We start from the raw sequence: 19,024 nt of genomic DNA on the forward strand, positions 1-19,024 counted from the left end.
AGCCACGGGTACACTGTGAACCACTAAAAATAACCGTGTGGAGAGTGGTGGTCACTAGCGAGGCGTGCCCCGCTTATAGCAACGCGCGTGAGCCCATGGATACTGACGACAAAGGTACACACTAAGCCACGCGTACACTGTGAACCACTAAATGTGGTTCACAGTGTAATAACCGTGTGGGGTAGTCTCTAGCGAGGGGTGCCCCGCTTATAGCAACACGCGTGAGCCCATGGATACTGATGACAAAGGTACACTCTTAGCCACTCGTACACAGTGAACCAATTGAGGTCACCTTCTGGGACGCAGTCATCTCCCCACTAATCCCACCCTGCGACGACGCCCCCGAGCCTATGGACTCTGATGACAAAGGTACCAAGCCACGCCACGCCAACACTGAACCACCGAACTGGACGGTGTCACCATTAACAGCACCGTTTATTACTTCATGTCTTGAAACGTAAGAAAAATACAGTGTTTTCCTCGAAAACAGCTTAATCCTACGCGAAACCAATGTTTCCAAAATAAAATCCTGAGCGCAGTGAAGATTTCTAATGAAATCTACTTACATCTTTATACCTCTTATGTTACAAGCCTCATTGAGCTTACTGTGGGACTTGAGTCAATTTGTGTAATAATGTTCTATAATATTTATTTATTTTTATTGTTTCGTACCTCAAAAGGAAAAACCGGAACCCTTATAGGATCACTCGTGCGTCTGTCCGACCATCCCCCCCCCCTTTATGTCTGAAACAACTGGGTCTAAAATTTTGAAATAAATCCACAAAATAATACTTTACCTATAAAGGAACACTTATTAGAAATGTGCAGTCCAGCGTAAGTTGGACTTATGTACGGAACCCTTGGAACGCGAGTCCGACTCGCACTTGACCGGGTTTTTTTATTTATTTATGTTTCTATTCTCTAACTATTATATTTTGTTCCAGAAGAAGAGCAAGACGGTGTGGCGGCTTGAACCAACACTTTAAGCAATACTTTAATTTTAGTATGAGATCTTTAAATAAGTATGACATGAGACCTTACTTTAAGATTGTATGAGATCTTTAATAAATTCTTCTTTAACTTTATTCTTGTTTTACTTGTTTTTAGTTTCATCCAAAGAACCCCACAGCAAACATAGGGACAAACATAGGCAGTGAAGCTAAATAAGTGTAAAAACAGGATTGTTGGGTACAGTCGGACAAAACTCATGACAAAGTGAGTAAATGTCATCATTGATATCAAAGGACCCTGCAGCAAACACAGGCAATAAGTGGTATTAGTCAAATCCCACGAAATTTTTGTATTATGCGTCCAAAGTTAAAACGACCGTTTTGTTTTGAGTTCATAAATCAACGAATCCAGCATCATAAAAACTAGTCTGATGTATTCAAAAGGTACTTAAATACATATAGTCTGTTCGAGATCCTAAAAACGGTAATACAGTGAAACCTGGATAAGTGAGAAACCTCTATAGCTGGGACTCATGGTGCGGTCCCGAAACTTTAGCACTGAATTACCTCTGTTACTGAGAAAAAACGAACCTCTATAACTGGGATTCGTTGTTGTGATTTTATAGTCACATTTACCTCTATAATTGAGACAGAGAGTGTCTTTTACCTCTTTTACTGAGAATATATTTATAAGATTACATTTTCCTAATTGTTTTATAGGGAATTGACTTCTGTATCTGAGATAACGTCAATCTATGACCTCTCTAACTTGGACTTCATTGAACAATTTCCGTATTCTTAACTCTTAGTCTATCCACAAATTCCGCATTTGCCTATTTGTGTCTAAACAACTTCAAGTTTGATTTAGTTAATTTATGTAAGTAGTTAAAACTATCGAAACGAAAGCTGAAATTTTGATAAGTAACACGAAAAAATAAATTTTCATTTATTAAATTTCTAATACACAATGAAGTCCGTATCAAATTTAATTTAATTTTGAAATATCTGTCCTTTGGAGAATCATTCAAAATAAATTCAAACAAATATTTAACAGACTTAAAAAATATTTAGGGACAAGGATTATTTTACCTTATTTATTTTTAAAGATAATTACTAAAGACCTTATTAACCACCTCTATAACTGAAATATACTCTATTCTAACCTCTATTAATGGAACCCTCTGTAAATGAGACAGAAATTTATTTGTACCTGGGTAAGTGGAAAACCTCTTTAAGTGAGACAAATTTGCTCGTCCCTTGAGATCCCACTTATCCAGGTTTCACTGTAAATAGAGATAATACTCCTATAAATACGTGTGATACCTCATTAGATTCGTCATGATGCCTAGAAAAATGTATCCGAGGCGTGTATTAGCACACAAAAAATATCAAAAGTTATAAACAATAAAAAATAAGTTCAAAAACTAAAACCCGACTACTGCAAATCGCGCTCTAAAAAGTATGAAACAAGATAGAATTCTTATCTGGAATTATCAAGCAGGAAATATTATAAATGTTACCATTTTTTTATATAAAAAATACAACGTAATATAATTTACTAAATTTTTTATATATTTACAGAGGTTCAGAGGATAGCCGTGGTCGTATGCCATATTACTTTTAAGTTTATAATCGTGGCATACGACCATACGATTTGGGGTCATGATTTCGTTACTAACTTTTTGAAGTCACTTTATATTACTTTTGCGAGGGCGTCCTCAGTACAGAAATGCACGCAGTAGTATGAGGGCGCCGAAGGCGCCCGGCTTTGGAACGCGTACGTCGGGCTACGCTCGACTCTTTTAGTATGAGGGCGCCGAAGGCGCCCGGCTTCGGAACGCGTACGTCGGGCTCCGCCCGGCTCTTTTAGTATGAGGGTGCCGAAGGCGCCCGGCATTGGAAAGCGTACGTCGGGCTACGCCCGACTCTTTTAGTATGAGGGCGTCGAAGGCGCCCGACATTGGAACGCGTACGTCGGGCGTAGCCCGACACTTTTAGTATGAGGGCGCCGAAGGCGCCCGACTTTGGAACGCGTACGTCGGGCTACGCCCGACACTTTTAGTATGAGGGCGCCTTCGGCGCCCGGCTTTGGAACGCGTACGTCGGGCTCCGCCCGACTCTTTTAGTATGAGGGCGCCGAAGGCGCCCGGCATTGGAACGCGTACGTCAAGCTACGCCCGACACTTTTAAGATGAGGGATTGGAACGCGTACGTCGGGCTCTGCCCGACTCTTTTAGTATGAGGGCGCCGAATGCGCCCGGCATTGGAACGCGTACGTCGGGCTCTGCCCGACTCTTTTAGTATGAAGGCGTCGGAGGCGCCCGGCTTTGGAAGCGTACGTCGGGCCCCGCCCGACTCTTTTAGTATGAGGGCGCCGAAGGCGCCCGGCATTGGAACGCGTACGTCAAGCTACGCCCGACACTTTTAAGATGAGGGATTGGAACGCGTACGTCGGGCTCTGCCCGACTCTTTTAGTATGAGGGCGCCGAATGCGCCCGGCATTGGAACGCGTACGTCGGGCTCTGCCCGACTCTTTTAGTATGAGGGCGCCGAAGGCGCCCGGCATTGGAACGCGTACGTCGGGCTACGCCCGACTCTTTTAGTATGAGGGCGCCGTCGGCGCCCGACTTTGGAACGCGTACGTCGGGCTACGCCCGACACTTTTAGTACGAGGGCGCCGTAGGCACCCGTCTTCGGAACGCGTACGTATCTTGTAAAAAAATTGACTGTTTCATACATTTTGGCTGATCAGGACTTCTATACCTATTCACGTTATAAAATGTTGCAAGACATTAAAAAAACACCATGTATAGCGGCCAAACAAATTTCTTTTGCAAAAACCTTCTTGTATCGCCGTAGTCGCGTAACACGCGGATAGAATCCAGAGCGCTTGTAGATTCATAGTTCGAATTACCTAACCGATAAATTAATGTTTTATATGGCGCATGCAAGCAAAGCCGGGTGCAAAAGCTAACAATATTTATATATTTGAAATGTGCTAATTGAGCTCTTTCAAATGATGTATAACACGACATCATTACTTAATTTTATTTTTTTGGTTCGTGACTTTATGACCTCTAGAGGGCGCCGTGTTCATTTTTTTGTGACGCCATATAGCCTATAACCAGCGGACAATTAAGACGATTCGAATGACACATCGCTTGTTAAATTATAATAAGTACTTTAGAAGTTATGAGGGAACAGATGAACATACATACATACATACATACCCACATACATACCGGTCAAAATCATAACCCTCCTTTTGCGTTGCCGTAGTCGGGTAAAAAAGGGGGAAAAGAGTAGATATCTTTTCAAGTTATTGTCGCAATATACTGCTGCAGGCTACAAAACGCGTTGATCATGCTTTCCAACGTCCAACGTTCAGTAATCGAGTGACCGCTAGCAACATGCGCTGTGTTGTGTGTGACTGCGCGGGCGTGATCAAAGCGGGTAGCGCGCGCGGCGCGCCGGCGGGCCGCTGCGTCCAAGCGCAGATCGCGCTCGCGTACGCTCGCAACGCGCCCCGCTCACGCCGCACTTTGAAAACGCTCATGTGTGACGGAGTCTTTACTCCCCACGCAGCCAGACTTTTCTCGCTAGAGACCTAAAAAGGACAAAGCTATATAAATACTGCTGGACAAATCATGGAAGAATTTACCTGCGGAAAAGTGATAACTCGCGGATAATATTGATAACGAGCGAAGCCCAGTTTGACCGCCTCCGGAACGAAACCCGCGAATGCAGGAAGATAACGCGCAAAATAACATGGACTGTGAACGCCCAGGAGCCGGACCCTCTACACAAATGTGACTATACCTATTATTATTACTACTCCTAGTTCAAAATGTGTTAAGTGTTAAGTACACTCGAAAGTAAGTATAATCGAACCCAATTATTACTGTAACAAATAACTCAGGACAGAAGAAACTAGACATAAACTACAATACCAATTCACCACCTAGAAACTCATGGCACCCTAGTATCCAGCTATACTGGAATCAGTTATGTAACGCTGCCATACATGACCCAAAAATTTTTTATTAAGCTATGAGCTTCATCACATCTGATATTTGAGTAATTCTAAGCATTTCTAGCCAAAAGAAGCGTGCGTCTAGTTGGGGAGGGTGGGCATCTTTAAAAAAAATCTATTCTGATCCTGGTGGCTACAAGGGCAAGTTTGGTATCATTTTCGTATAAACCAAAGACGTATAATTCATTGCTGATATTTTTTTTTTCAGTTTCATACAAATTTTACAAGAAAATCTTAAAAAGGTGAAAAATTTAGTTGGAGATTTTTGCTACGCGGAGTCGAAACTACAAAAGATAGAAAGTTGAAATTTGCACACTAGATTACATTTATAAAGTGTACAAGAGATAAGAAGCGATTTTGAGAAATTCAACCCCTAAGGGGGTTAAAAAGGGGATGAAAGTTTGTATGGGGTTCAAGATTTATTTTAAGCTAGGAATTTGAAACTTCGTAAAACGATATATTATTAAAATACAAGTAAACTTATTTCAGCGTTTTTGAAAATTCATCCCCTAAGGTGGTGAAAAAGGGGTTGAAAGTTTGTATGGATATCAAAAAAAAATTCGATCGCGTGACTTGAATCTTTGTATTTGGGGATATTATTAAAAGACATGAAAAGTAATTTCAGTGTTTTGTAAAATTCATCCCCTAACAGGGTTAAAAAGGGGTTGAAAGTTTGAATCCATTACAAATTCGAGTAGACGCACATTTCTTATTGTCTCCCGGCCAGGCTTGAAATGCTTAAAATTACTCAAGGAACATATGTGATGAAGCTCATAGCTTAATAAAAAATTTTTGGGTCAACTTTATAACTGCCTCCGCTACTATGCGCGACTCTGTTCAAAATATGTAAAATATCTTTGCTTATCGCTCACGGATAATTTTATGGATCCCTGGTAATTTTTATAACTTAAACACAATCTTAAAATCAAATTCAATAAAATACGTGAAAAACCAACCAACAATGATGAACCATGCGCCCCTAGTAATCTGTTTCCATATATCAAATGTCATATTCAAAACAACTCAAGACAGAAACTACACTTAAGGTGGTTCGCCTAGGTTACTCAAAACTTAACTCTCGCTAGATGGCACCACTTTTGCAAAATTTCGGATTTTATTTTTTTGTGAAATGGTCTTGGTATTTGTATACTTAAAAGTATGTTTCGCGCACTCTTTAAGTAAATATTGAACTATTAAAATAAACACTGAATACTTCATTGTGCAAAAACCACCTTTTTAATTCGACGGAGTGTTGCTGTCACGCTTTTTCCTACTATTACTCACACATGCAAACAGTGTTTCCGTGATCCTTGTAGTAGACAATTTCACACAACGTAAGTATGTTGCAATAGCGTAACGGTATGTTCGTGGAAATACGTGCAAGAGGATTGGGGTTCAAGACTGGTGCGAGTAGGTAATTTCTTTTTGTTTCTCCTTTGTGTTATCTTACCTTTAAACGAGCAATTATTAGATATATAATTATTTATTTATATATTTGGATGGTATCAGAAACGGCTCTAACGATTTCGATGAAATTTGCTATAAGGGGTTTGATCTCTTAGCTAGGTCTATGAGAAAACGCGCATTTTTGAGTTTTTATGTTTTGTAAGCTTTGGTCGGTCTCCCAGATATTCAATCTCCGCTTGGCAACTAATCCCAGAATTGGCATGCGCACTAGTTTTTACGAAAGCGACTGCCCTGACCATCCAAGTTCCAACCCAGAGAGTAAACTTATTTAGATTAGTCCGGTTTCCTCACATTGTTTTCTTTCACCGAAAAATAGGTATCGGTGTATAAATAGGTAGGTATCAAATGCTATTTCGTACAAAAGTTCGAAAAATCATTGGTACGAGCCGGGGTTAGAACCCGCGACCTCCGAATTGCTTTCCGCTAGGCCAGCAGCGCTTCCCCCACATACTCAGTGTTATCAGGTTTTTTAAAAATCAAAAACGATTAGTTATGAAAGCAGAAGAATATAAATGATCGTATTAGATTTATAATTGTTACATATTTGCCGTAACTTATTTTTAAAATGTGTTTTTCAATTAAAAGACACGTCAAGATTGTTTACCTTATTTCTAAGCCTAAAAAAAAACTAGTAATAATTGTGTTTTTCATTCATAGAGAAAATCCAATATTTTTAACCACAGGAAATTTTATACACTTCTTTTTAGGGTTCCGTACCCAAAGGGTAAAACGGGACCCTATTACTAAGACTTCGCTGTCGGTCCGTCCGTCCGTCCGTCCGTCCGTCCGTCTGTCACCAGGCTGTATCTCACGAACCGTAATATTTTTGACCAAAGTTAAGCAACGTCGGGAGGGGTCAGTACTTGGATGGGTGACCGTTTTCTTTTTGCTTTTTTTTGTTTTTTTTTATTTTGCATTATGGTACGGAACCCTTCGTGCGCGAGTCCGACTCGCACTTGCCCGGTTTTTTTTTCTTTTTGCCTTTGAAGGCAAATAAAAAAAACCGGGCAAGTGCGAGTCGGACAAAAAAAAACTGTCACCCATTCAAGTACTGACCACTCCCGACGTTGCTTAACTTTGGTCAATAATCACGTTTGTTGTATGGGAGCCCCATTTAAATCTTTATTTTATTCTGTTTTTAGTATTTGTTGTTATAGCGGCCACAGAAATACATCATCTGTGAAAATTTCAACTGTCTAGCTATCACGGTTCGTGAGATACAGCCTGGTGACAGACGGACGGACGGACGGACGGGCGGACGGACGGACAGCGAAGTCTTAGTAATAGGGTCCCGTTTTACCCTTTAGGTGCGGAACCCTTAAAACGATTATATCTGGAAATGTAGCCACTCCAGAGAAAATACCAAGAGGCCCTGGGTACCTGTCCTATATGCTTTCAAGAGTTCAGTTCAGTGGTATCTACATCCGCGGAAGCTACAAGATCAGGCCAATACAAGACAAAGTCACAGAATCGCGCTTACGCTGGTACGGCCATGTCATGAAAAGACCAGATGATCACATGACAAAAAGCGCGTTAAGCCTCATATCGGGACCATATCCTCGTGGCAGTGGCAGACCCCTTACTACATGGATGTCAGTTATTAAAAAGGATCTCTCCAGTAACAATTTAGATCCAGCAACGACCCAGAAACGATATCTCTGGAGAAGGAGGATTAGGAGAGCCGACCCCAATTAGAAATGGGACAAGGCCGGAAGAAGAAGAAGAAGAAGAAGTTCAGTTCAGTGGTCAAGCTCTTACTTCAACGAAGTGTGGATATGTATTTTGTTTGGAATGTCTCAAACGCGCCCTCAACTCTAAGCCCCACTGCCCAACATATTGTACCCCATTGAGAGGGAAAGCAAATTACCATCCTTATACAAAAGGAATGCTGTATGCGTCGCAGCAAAACAAAAGGGTTCTGGCTCAGTATTACCACAGAATAAATAATAGTACTGCCGTACAGAAAGGAAACTTCCTACAAAACCGAAGTTTGACAGCGGTTCAGGGTCGAATCATGCTATCCCTATCTAATATATGGCACTATCCCTTTCGGTTATTTAGGGTTCTCAAAATTCAGGCGATTATCTTATCTGTGGTCGTGCACGCAAAGGGACGACAAGTGGTGCCAACCCTAATAATTGCTCGGAGCAATGCTGAGCCGAGCGGAGCCGAGTTTGGCCGAAGTCAGGAGTTTCGCACCCCTGGTATTACGCTTCACCTTATGGGAGAGGCACTGATATTCTGCCAGGACCAGATCACGTCAATAAAAATCAGTGAAATATATGAAATAGTTAAAAGTTATATACTTAATAGTCTTGAAATTATACAGGGTGTTTGGTACATCGTTTGACAAATTAAAACAGCAGATAGGTTGAGTCATTTACTATCTACTCATGCCTAGAAAAACAAAATTGGCCATGTTTTTTTTTACTACTATGGAAGTAAAAATTTGTAATATACGAAAAACTGGCATAGAAGTGAAAAAAAAATTTACGCCAAATTAAAAATTTCTAGGCCTGAGAAGATAGCAAATGACTCGACCTATCTGCCGTTTTAATTTGGCAAACGATGTACCAAACATCCTGTATATGTTACTGTAAAAGCCCGAAGTACGGTAAAATTGCAGGAACCTTTGGTTATAAGACGTCCTTTCGGGCAGAGATGGGCATTTCGTAATTGATTCCTGATACCACGATTACTCGAAATTACTTTGTAATCAGATTACCGATTCCCAGATTACTTTGTAATCTACAATACCAAATTACTAAGTACAATTCCATTTGAGGAATCAGGAATCAGTTTTTCTAATATTACAATTCCTAGTAATTGGAATCAATGTCGATTCCTCATTACAGGAATGCATTACTTGATTCCTTTCAGATTACATTTCGTACTTCTACTATCAAAAGTACATTTCGATAGTAGATATGTATAGATATTGTTGATGTTGGCTGACTAGATATAAATGCACCTTATTTGAATCAGGTGAGCAGATTTCGAAAATGATGACAGTTTTGGAATCCAACATGCCTGCCGTGCACTTTGACATAAAAGACGTCATGGGTGTCGTTTTATAGGTTTCAGGGAGTGCAGAATTCGAAAATGATGACAGTTTTGGAATCCGACATGTCTGCCGTGCACTTTGACATAAAAGTCGTCATAGTTGTCGTTTTATAGGTTTCAGGGAGTGCAGAATTCGAAAATGATGACAGTTTTGGAATCTGACATGTCTGCCATGCACTTTGACATAAAAGTCGTCATGGGTGTCGTTTTATAGGTTTCAAGGAGTGCAAAATTGGAAAATGATGACAGTTTTGGAAACCGACATATCTGTCGTGCACTTTGACATAAAAGTCGTCATGGGTGTCGTTTTATAGGTTTCAGGGAGAGCCGGTTTCGAAAATGATGACAGTTTTGGAATCCGACATGTCTGCCGTGCACTTTGACATAAAAGTCGTCATGGGTGTCGTTTTATAGGTTTCAGGGAGTGCCGGTTTCGAAAATGATGACAGTTTTGGAATCCGACATGTCTGCCATGCACTTTGACATAAAAGTCGTCATGGGTGTCGTTTTATAGGTTTCAGGGAGTGCAGAATTCGAAAATGATGATAGTTTTGGAATCCGACATGTCTGCCGTGCACTTTGACATAAAAGTCGTCATGGGTGTCGTTTTATAGGTTTTAGGGAGTGCAGAATTCGAAAATGATGACAGTTTTGGAATCCGACATGTCTGCCGTGCACTTTGACATAAAAGTCGTCATGGGTGTCGTTTTATAGGTTTCAGGGAGTGCCGGTTTCGAAAATGATGACAGTTTTGGAATCCGACATGTCTGCCGTGCACTTTGACATAAAAGTCGTCTTGGATGTCGTTTTATAGGTTTCAGGGAGTGCCGGTTTCGAAAATGATGACAAATTTGGAATCCGACATGCCTGCCGTGCATTTTGACATAAAAGTCGTCATGGGTATCGTTTTATAGGTTTCAGGGAGTGCCGGTTTCGAAAATGATGACAGTTTTGGAATCCGACATGTCTGCCGTGCACTTTGACATAAAAGTCGTCATGGGTGTCGTTTTATAGGTTTCAGGGAGTGCCGGTGTCGAAAATGATGTCAGTTTTGGAATCCGACATGTCTGCCATGCACTTTGACATAAAAGTCGTCATGGGTGTCGTTTTATAGGTTTCTGGGAGTGCCGGTTTCGAAAATGATAACAGTTTTGGAATCCGACATGTCTGCCATGCACTTTGACATAAAAGTCGTAATGGGTGTCGTTTTATAGGTTTCAGGGAGTGCAGATATCGAAAATGATGACAGTTTTAGAATTTTACATGTCTGCCATGCACTTTGACATAAAAGTTGTTATGGGTATCCGTTTATAAGTCAACTGCATTACTTTTATGTCAAAGTGCATGGCAGATATGTCGGATTCCAAAACTGTCATCATTTTCGAAACCGGCACTCCCTGAAACCTATAAAACGACACCCATGACAACTTTTATGTCAAAGTGCACGGCAGACATGTCGGATTCCAAAACTGTCATCATTTTCGAAACCGGCACTCCCTGAAACCTATAAAACGACATCCATGACGACTTTTATGTCAAAGTGCACGGCAGACATGTCGGATTCCAAAACTGTCATCATTTTCGAAACCGGCACTCCCTGAAACCTATAAAACGACACCCATGACGACTTTTATGTCAAAGTGCACGGCAGACATGTCGGATTCCAAAACTGTCATCATTTTCGAATTCTGCACTCCCTGAAACCTATAAAACGGCACCCATGACGACTTTTATGTCAAAGTGCACGGCAGACATGTCGGATTCCAAAACTGTCATCATTTTCGAAACCGGCACTCCCTGAAACCTATAAAACGACACCCATGACGACTTTTATGTCAAAGTGCATGGCAGACATGTTGGATTCCAAAACTGTCATCATTTTCGAAACCGGCACTCCCTGAAACCTATAAAACGACACCCATGACGACTTTTATGTCAAAGTGCATGGCAGACATGTTGGATTCCAAAACTGTCATCATTTTCGAAACCGGCACTCCCTGAAACCTATAAAACGACACCCATGACGACTTTTATGTAAAAGTGCACGGCAGACATGTCGGATTCCAAAACTGTCATCATTTTCGAAACCGGCACTCCCTGAAACCTATAAAACGACACCCATGACGACTTTTATGTAAAAGTGCACGGCAGACATGTCGGATTCCAAAACTGTCGTCATTTTCGAAACCGGCACTCCCTGAAACCTATAAAACGACACCCATGACGACTTTTATGTCAAAGTGCACGGCAGACATGTCGGATTCCAAAACTGTCATCATTTTCGAATTCTGCACTCCCTGAAACCTATAAAACGGCACCCATGACGACTTTTATGTCAAAGTGCACGGCAGACATGTCGGATTCCAAAACTGTCATCATTTCCGAAATCTGCTCCTCCGAAAACATATATGATACAGTTTCACACAAAAAGTGTATTTATGGCTGGAAGAAGAACGATCAAAGGTATATTGACACCGAGTAATGTAATTTAGTCTGAACAATATTACGTAATCAGATTACTGGAGTAATTGATTACGAAGGAATCACGATTACACTTGTACTTAGATATATTCAATTCCAAAGGAATCAATTACGCAAGTAATCAGCGGATTTGATTCCAGTAATTTCGATTACCAAAGGAATCGATTACTAAGGAATCATGATTACTGTAATGTAATGTGTAATTTAATTCCAAAAGGAATTGATTACGCCCAACTCTGCTTTCGGGTACCTCCACGTGATTAAGGGCTCATTTAGACGATGCGAGAACTCGCATGCAAGTTTCATTACATTGCGGGTTTTGATCGGTCGGTTGAATTGAACGTAACCAACAGTCCGCAATGTAACTTAAATCGCATGCGAGTTTGCGCGCCATCTAAATCAGCGAATGTGTATTTGAAATTTGAACCTTTTTTTACAGTAAATAGGGAGTATTACTCCAATGTTCTGCCGCTAGAGTGCAGCACTAATTTGTTTAGTAAACCATATACTTACTATACTAGGCCTTAAAAAAATTTTTGACAATTTTTTACTATGACATTGATGCATCAAGGCGGTTTGTTTACAGGTGGCCTACCGCAAAACGCGACAATCGAAATTTCGTTATCTGCCTCTCTATCGATCGAATAAGCAGAGTGATAGAGAGGCAGAAACCGAACTTTCGTCTGTCGTGTTTCACGTCGGTCATGTGATTGAGTTAGTGACGCCCTCTACGCAAAGTTTTGTGTAATATTCCATATTGGAATAAATTTCGCTCGTTTGAAATACCAAAAAAACTATCTGTAAAAAAACTGTGTCTGTGTGTGTTGTGTGTGTATCTGTGTCTGTGTTTTTTCTAATTTTGTTAACGAATTGTGTAATTTTAGTCTGTCAATTAAAATATGTAAATAAAAAGCCTGGAGATCTGTAAAAAAGGTTCTAATTACATTGAAACGGAGTGTACATTATAATGCACATTGGGCCTCACGAGGTTATAAGGCGTCCAGTTTCTTCTGTGCCTCGCGATTGTGAGTCTTAGCGTGTGTGATCAAGGTGCATTTTTGCAGGAACTTCTTGCCGCAGAGCTCGCAATGGAACCGCCGCTCGTCGCGATGGCCCCGCATGTGGACGTCCAGCGCTTTCTTGCGAGGATAACTGGAATTAATATGTTGATGTTAAATTGTGTCGCTTAACTTCAAACTCGGGTAAATCCATTGGACCCTCTCAGCAAATATCTACCCTATTACGTTTTCTTAATACCAAAATCGCATAATCTGACAGATGGATTTACCCGAGTTTGAAGTTAAGCGACTCAATTGCTTTTATTATAGCGACTTCGTATGCGTGGAATCAGTAACAGCAGCTAGTGTAAGCATAGCGCCTGAATGGTGTAATAGCAACGTCCAGCCAGCGCCTCTTAGGCTTACCGCGGCCGCGTGATCAGTGGCGGATTTGCAGTCTTTGCCGCCCTAGGCCCCAGGCCCTGTAGCCGCCCCTTTCAAGGCACCCATAATATTGAATACATTTTGAGTTATTTCTTGTTGCCATCAGCGAATTTTTTGTCACATTTTGCCGCCCCTAAATATCTTGCCGCCCTAGGCCCGGGCCTACTGTGCCTTAGGGCAAATCCGCCACTGCGCGTGATGCGATGACAGTGATGTAGAGTAATCGCCACTCATTTCTACTCATTCTCATTTCAATTTCTTCTATTACCCAACTATCGATATCGATAAAAAAATGTTTCTAACTCTAACAAGATTGCGACAGTGTTTTGTTTTGTCGTGAAAATTCCGGTCTCTGACCATAAATACTGTAAATGTATACAAGCACCTTTTATCGCAGAGCGCGCAGTGGTGGTCGTTGGCGCCGGTGTGCGCCGCCACGTGCCCGCGCAGCTCCTGCTTCTGGAAGAAGCCGGCGCCGCACTCCGCGCAGAAGTGCCGCTTCTCCCTGAAGTGCTTGTTGCGCATGTGTGTAGACAGGTTTCCTGAAAAAAAGGTGCGAAATTCTTGTGATTAGGTTCCCGAGCGGATCCTCTCTAAGTGACAACGCTAGAAAGAGGATGATGGTTTTTTGTGTGAACAAGAAATACGAATGGTCCTAATATAGATCCCTGGGGTACACCCTTCTTAGCCATCGCTTTCGACGAAAAGGGACCGTTTATTGAATTATTTGTTTTTGCTTTATTATATAAACGTATAGGTATATGTACTATACATATGTAATGTATGTATCACGCCAAGTCATACACATTAATTATATTACTACTAATATTATGGTCTACACCACACCTACAGAATCAAACGCTTTGGCTTAATCTGTATGTTGATTGTTGTCACACCAACTACTGCTAGCGAGAAATTGTATTTTTATTTTCTCTGCATTGTTTTTATTTTCTTTGTGTACACTAACCTTGAATGTTACTAACATTCCTATGGACTTTGTTGGTCTGCAATAAACGATTTTTATGTTTTTTTTTTTTACTGCTCACGAAAGGTGTTACCTATGCAAATACTGTGCTTCCCTCGTTATTCCGGCATTTTGCGGGGTCCACTTGACAACTAATCCTAAGCTGACGTAAGCGACTGCCATCTGACCTTCGAACCCAGAGGGGAAACTATGCCTTATTGGGATTAGTCTGGTTTCCTCACGATGTTTTCCTTCACCGAAAATGGAAGCGAGTGTTATGCAAATACTATTGTAATATGAACCTGCGAGCAAGAAATCCTTGGAGCATATGGAGCAGGTGTGGGGCGCCCTTGCGCCGTGCCGCGCGGCGAGGTGGCGCGCGCGCCGCGTGAGCGTGGCGAAGCGACAAGGGCAGTGCGGGCACGCGTACAGCTCCACGGTTTTGTGCTTGCGTTGTCTGTCACAAACAAATATGTGACGTTATCTAAAAACCGGCCAAGTGCGAGTCGGAGTCACGATATACATTTTTTTGATAATTTTATACGTTTTCATTTTGAGTTTTAGTCGTGTGTCGATAGATGGCAGTAAATTTACTGTGACTACAAAATTCACCATGACAGGACCACTCTATACTATCGATTCTTTTTGCTTGTAGTATCTACGATAATAAATAAATAATGTTACCTGTGTGAATTCAAAGAGTTGTAGTTGTGGAACTCCGTGTCGCACTGGTCGCATTTGAACGGGCCCTTGCTGTGGGACGGCATGTGGCGTTTGAGCCTCTTCTTCGTCAGGAAACCTAAAGGTACTATTTGTTAGTAAGGTGTAGTGTGCGCGCAACGGCACACTCACACTCTCTTAGCGTAGCCTTATATATATATATAGTTTTTAATAGCAACATCACAACTATAAGACGTATTCTGACAGACAAATTATTTAAGTGAGCGAGTCGTATGCGTTAGCATATTACTGTATCGATAGATGTATATTATTAATAAGTTTTGTTTTCCTAGTTCAGTATGTACCATAAAGAGTATTGCTTTGTATTGTAGAATAATATAATAAGTATACGTATTTTAGAATATTAGTGGTAACACGTTGTAAAATTTAGTGCTAACCACCATTTGTTTGTTAACCTGTTGCTATTGGCGGGAACCTATAATTGGCTTTCTGTTATCTATATACATAACTATTGTACAATTGATAGCTGTTGGTTCTCCGAATAATAAATAAATATATACGAGTGATATATCATATTATGATATTATTAATTCTGGATATTATTAATATCCAGAATAAACCTATATTTCGCACATTAGAGTTCTCCTTTACCTCCCACCTCACATGGCGACCCTGACAGGATTCGAACCTGGAATCTTCTGATAAAGTCATTTATACTACATACCCCCATTTATATTATAAATACGAGAGCTATTTCAACGCGCGTTAAAAAAGCCCTTGAATCCGTCCACACGCTAAATTCGATTTAACGACCAACGCTTAAAGTCGAAAATCCAACAATGCTTGATAAAAAGCGCCACCGCCATCGTGTGATTAAATACACATGTATACATTTGTGTCATTCAAACGCTTTTTTAAAGCGCGTTGAAAAATTGGGGCCTAAATATCGTGTTCTTTTATAAAATATATTATATATAAAGATATAGTGAGGGGAAGGAAGGAAACTAGGGCGTTCGGGCTTTCTCCGCTCCGTTCGGCTCAGCATTGCTCCGAGCAATCATTAGGGTTGACAAAACTTGACGTCCTTTTGCGTGCACGACCATAGATAAGATAATTATGTACTTGAATTTTGACCCTAAATAGCCGAATGGATAGGGATAGTGCAGTACATTAGAAAAGGGCAGCATGATTCGTCCCTGAATCGCTGTCAAACTTCGGTTTTGTAGGAAGTTTCTTTTCTGTACGGTAGTACTATTCTTCTTCTTTGCCACGGCTCATGGGAACCTGGGGTCCGCTTGGCAACTAATCCCAAAAATTGACATAGGCACTAGTTTTTACGAAAGCGACTGCCATCTCACCTTCCAAACCCAGAGAGGAAACTAGGCCTTATTGAGGTTAGTACTGTTACTTATTCTGTGGTAAAGTGTTCAAATAAATATTAAATAAATAAATAAACTATGAAATGGAAGTTGGTTAATAAATAAATACTACAGGACATTTTTACACAAATTGACCGAGCCCCACGGTAAGCTCAAGAAAGCTTGTGTTGTGGGTACTCGGACAATGATATATATAATATATAAATACTTAAATACATAGAAAACAACCATGACTCAGGAACAAATATCTGTATCATCATACAAATAAATGCCCTTACCAGGTTTCGAACCCGGGACCATTGGCTTCATAGGCAGGGTCACTACCCACTAGGCCAGACCGGTCGTCAAATAAAAGTTTGAAGTTAGGTTTATGTCTATTTCCCCTCTTACCTTTCCCGCACGTCTCACAAATATGATTCGGGAAGTGTTTATTCATATGCGCATGGTACACATACGCATTGGCCAGCACCATCCCACACTCAACACACTTGAAGTCATCCGTGACCTGATATTGGACCTCGTTCTTGACAGTAGGCTCTCTCTTTCTTTTCCGGGCTACTGTGATGCGTTTCTCTCTTTCTAGTTCTATGCTGGGTTTTTTATCTTTTTCTGGAGACTCTGGATGGTTTAGGTCTGAAAATTCAGTATAACCATGTCTGTTTACCAAATAAAAAAAAACCTATTATAGATCTGTGAGTGTGAGGTATACTTTCATACAAAGTTTTATGCCATGGTACCAGTCAGATTTGAAACATTACAAGGCGTTGCTCACTCCGCGATTTCGTACATGCGGTCCACACCAATTTTGGTGCTTAGCGCCTAGTCATAGTAGTTGCCGCGCACCGCTACGGATTGGACGCCTGCTCGCGCTTGCGCCACCTAGCGGTCAAATCTGTCGTAATAGACGCGTTTTGTTAGAGTGAATATCTACATCTACATCTAGAGGGAATCTTGTGTACTATTAACTATTATTTATTCTGTGTTACCATCAGGGTGAAACTTGAACATGATATTATATTCAATAGTATTTACCTTGTTTATCATCTTCAGTCATTTTTTTTTCCTCAACATTATATTTGACATCTGCTTCTAAAACAAATTCTCCGGAGACCTTCCTTACTAGTGTACAATTTTCTGATTTATCCAGTTCAATTACTGAAAATAAAATAGATTACATATATTATGTAGTACTGTATGTTCAGTATGTATCTTCCTACCTTTTCCCAGATTTTTTTAGTTCAGAGGCAATCTGGAGTTCATATTGGTCAGGTTTAAGTGTTTTTTTTTAATACTTGCTTTTACTCTCTGCAATTTTGCACAGGGTGAACTTGGCAATATCGTTGATGTTTCTAGAATATAGGTCATTTTTATGTCAAAGCAGATCTATTATATCAACAAATACTCGTAATTCATCTTAAAAGGAATATTCCACAAAACATGAGAAAATATGTGTCTGTACACAAGTTATAGAATATGTCATCCACAGTACCATCTTTACCATAAGGGCACGCGGGCCCGAGCCCAAGGCTCCCATCCTCATTTAATTGCTCATAATAAATAGAAGATCATAGTAATAAAATGTTTTTTTTAATTCACTCTCTTTAGCTTTCCAAAAGGGCTCCAAGTTCTTATGTGTCCAAGGGTCCCAGCATAGTTTAAGACTGCCCTGGTTATGGCGAATCTACTCATGCAGATAGCGAACAGAGAAACGACCCTTACATCCATTAACCTGCAGAGCGTTGAGGGTTCCAAGAACTTGACGCCGGAACTTGCGTGCCTCCTGCAGCGCCCGGGCACACTCCTCACACACGAAACTGTCGTCTTCGTAATCTTCTTGTAAAGGCTAGAATTATTACAGCATCACTTTGAAATGAGATTACATGTTCATTCTTGTATTTTGCGGCAAAGAAAATTTAATGAATAGTTTACTCATTTTTTTTACCAACATAAATACTAAGAAACATGAAGAAAAAATCATTTAGAAAAACTTACTTGAATAGAATGAAGATCTTTGAGCATTTGGGCATAGTTTGTATCGGATTTATCGCTGTATAAATTTATTAAATCATTGGTTGATAAACAGCAAAAACAAAAATAAGCATCAATTGACATTTTGATACAGTTAAATAAATTATAACAGTGGAATTTCCAGTATATCAATGATATTTTCACATTCACGGATGTAAACATTAATAGTTTTTAGGTTATGTTTACCAGATGTCAACTGTAACTAAGACGGTCAAGATTCGTTCAGAAATCTTTTTTTTATCGTTTATTTACAAACAATAAGCCCCCATACACACGGGAGCTTTTTCAACGTGCGTTAAAAAAGCGTTTTAATGACACAAATGGATAACCATGTATAATAACTGGGTCAAGCAAATCTTGTCAGTAGCAAACGGCGGCAAATTTGAAAAATCGCGGGTTTGCAACACTGTGTTCGAATAATTCGAAATACGCGTGTCATCTGTGTTTTATCTGTGGAATGTGGATCGGGAATGACAGCCATCATCTTCTTTGTTTACATTCTTAATCGATTCTATTTCCAGAGATATTTTTGCTGT

The 19,024-nt window shown here is 40.5% G+C and overlaps 2 protein-coding genes across 5 annotated transcripts in view; one reads left to right on the plus strand and one right to left on the minus strand.

Annotated features, from left to right (window-relative positions):
- LOC134676165 (interleukin enhancer-binding factor 2 homolog) overlaps positions 1-19,024 on the plus strand; it is a 183,557-nt gene that overhangs the window by 11,389 nt on the left and 153,144 nt on the right. Inside the window, exon 9 of one of the 4 annotated variants that reach the window (XM_063534453.1) lies at positions 945-1,085. The exons of 2 other annotated variants lie outside the window; for them this stretch is intronic. In XM_063534453.1, the coding sequence (XP_063390523.1) occupies positions 945-973 (29 nt within the window). In that variant the 3' untranslated portion in view covers positions 974-1,085. Of the gene's footprint in view, positions 1-944; positions 1,086-19,024 lie in introns of those variants that run through there. One more of the 4 variants, XM_063534454.1, reaches the window with a different exon arrangement.
- On the minus strand, positions 12,925-18,636 carry LOC134676122 (zinc finger protein 615-like). The gene is made up of 8 exons (XM_063534404.1): positions 18,453-18,636; positions 18,180-18,303; positions 17,493-17,615; positions 16,851-17,093; positions 15,085-15,199; positions 14,703-14,857; positions 13,822-13,978; positions 12,925-13,146 (listed from the first exon to the last, which is right to left on the minus strand). Exons 1-8 carry the CDS (start codon positions 18,570-18,572, stop codon positions 12,984-12,986), a joined length of 1,200 nt encoding a protein of 399 aa, XP_063390474.1. The 5' UTR covers positions 18,573-18,636; the 3' UTR covers positions 12,925-12,983.

The sequence above is a fragment of the Cydia fagiglandana genome, chromosome 24 (assembly GCF_963556715.1).
Source record: "Cydia fagiglandana chromosome 24, ilCydFagi1.1, whole genome shotgun sequence".
Lineage (NCBI taxonomy): Eukaryota > Metazoa > Arthropoda > Insecta > Lepidoptera > Tortricidae > Cydia > Cydia fagiglandana.

Coding starts and splice junctions, on each gene's coding strand:
- LOC134676122 (XM_063534404.1), bottom strand. CDS start 18,572: ATGTCAATTGATGCTTATTTTTGTTTTTGCTGTTTATCAACCAATGAT. Junction 18,304..18,452: donor AAGATCTTCATTCTATTCAA/GTAAGTTTTTCT, acceptor TAATAATTCTAG/CCTTTACAAGAAGATTACGA. Junction 17,616..18,179: donor CGCTCTGCAGGTTAATGGAT/GTAAGGGTCGTT, acceptor TTTTATTTTCAG/TAATTGAACTGGATAAATCA.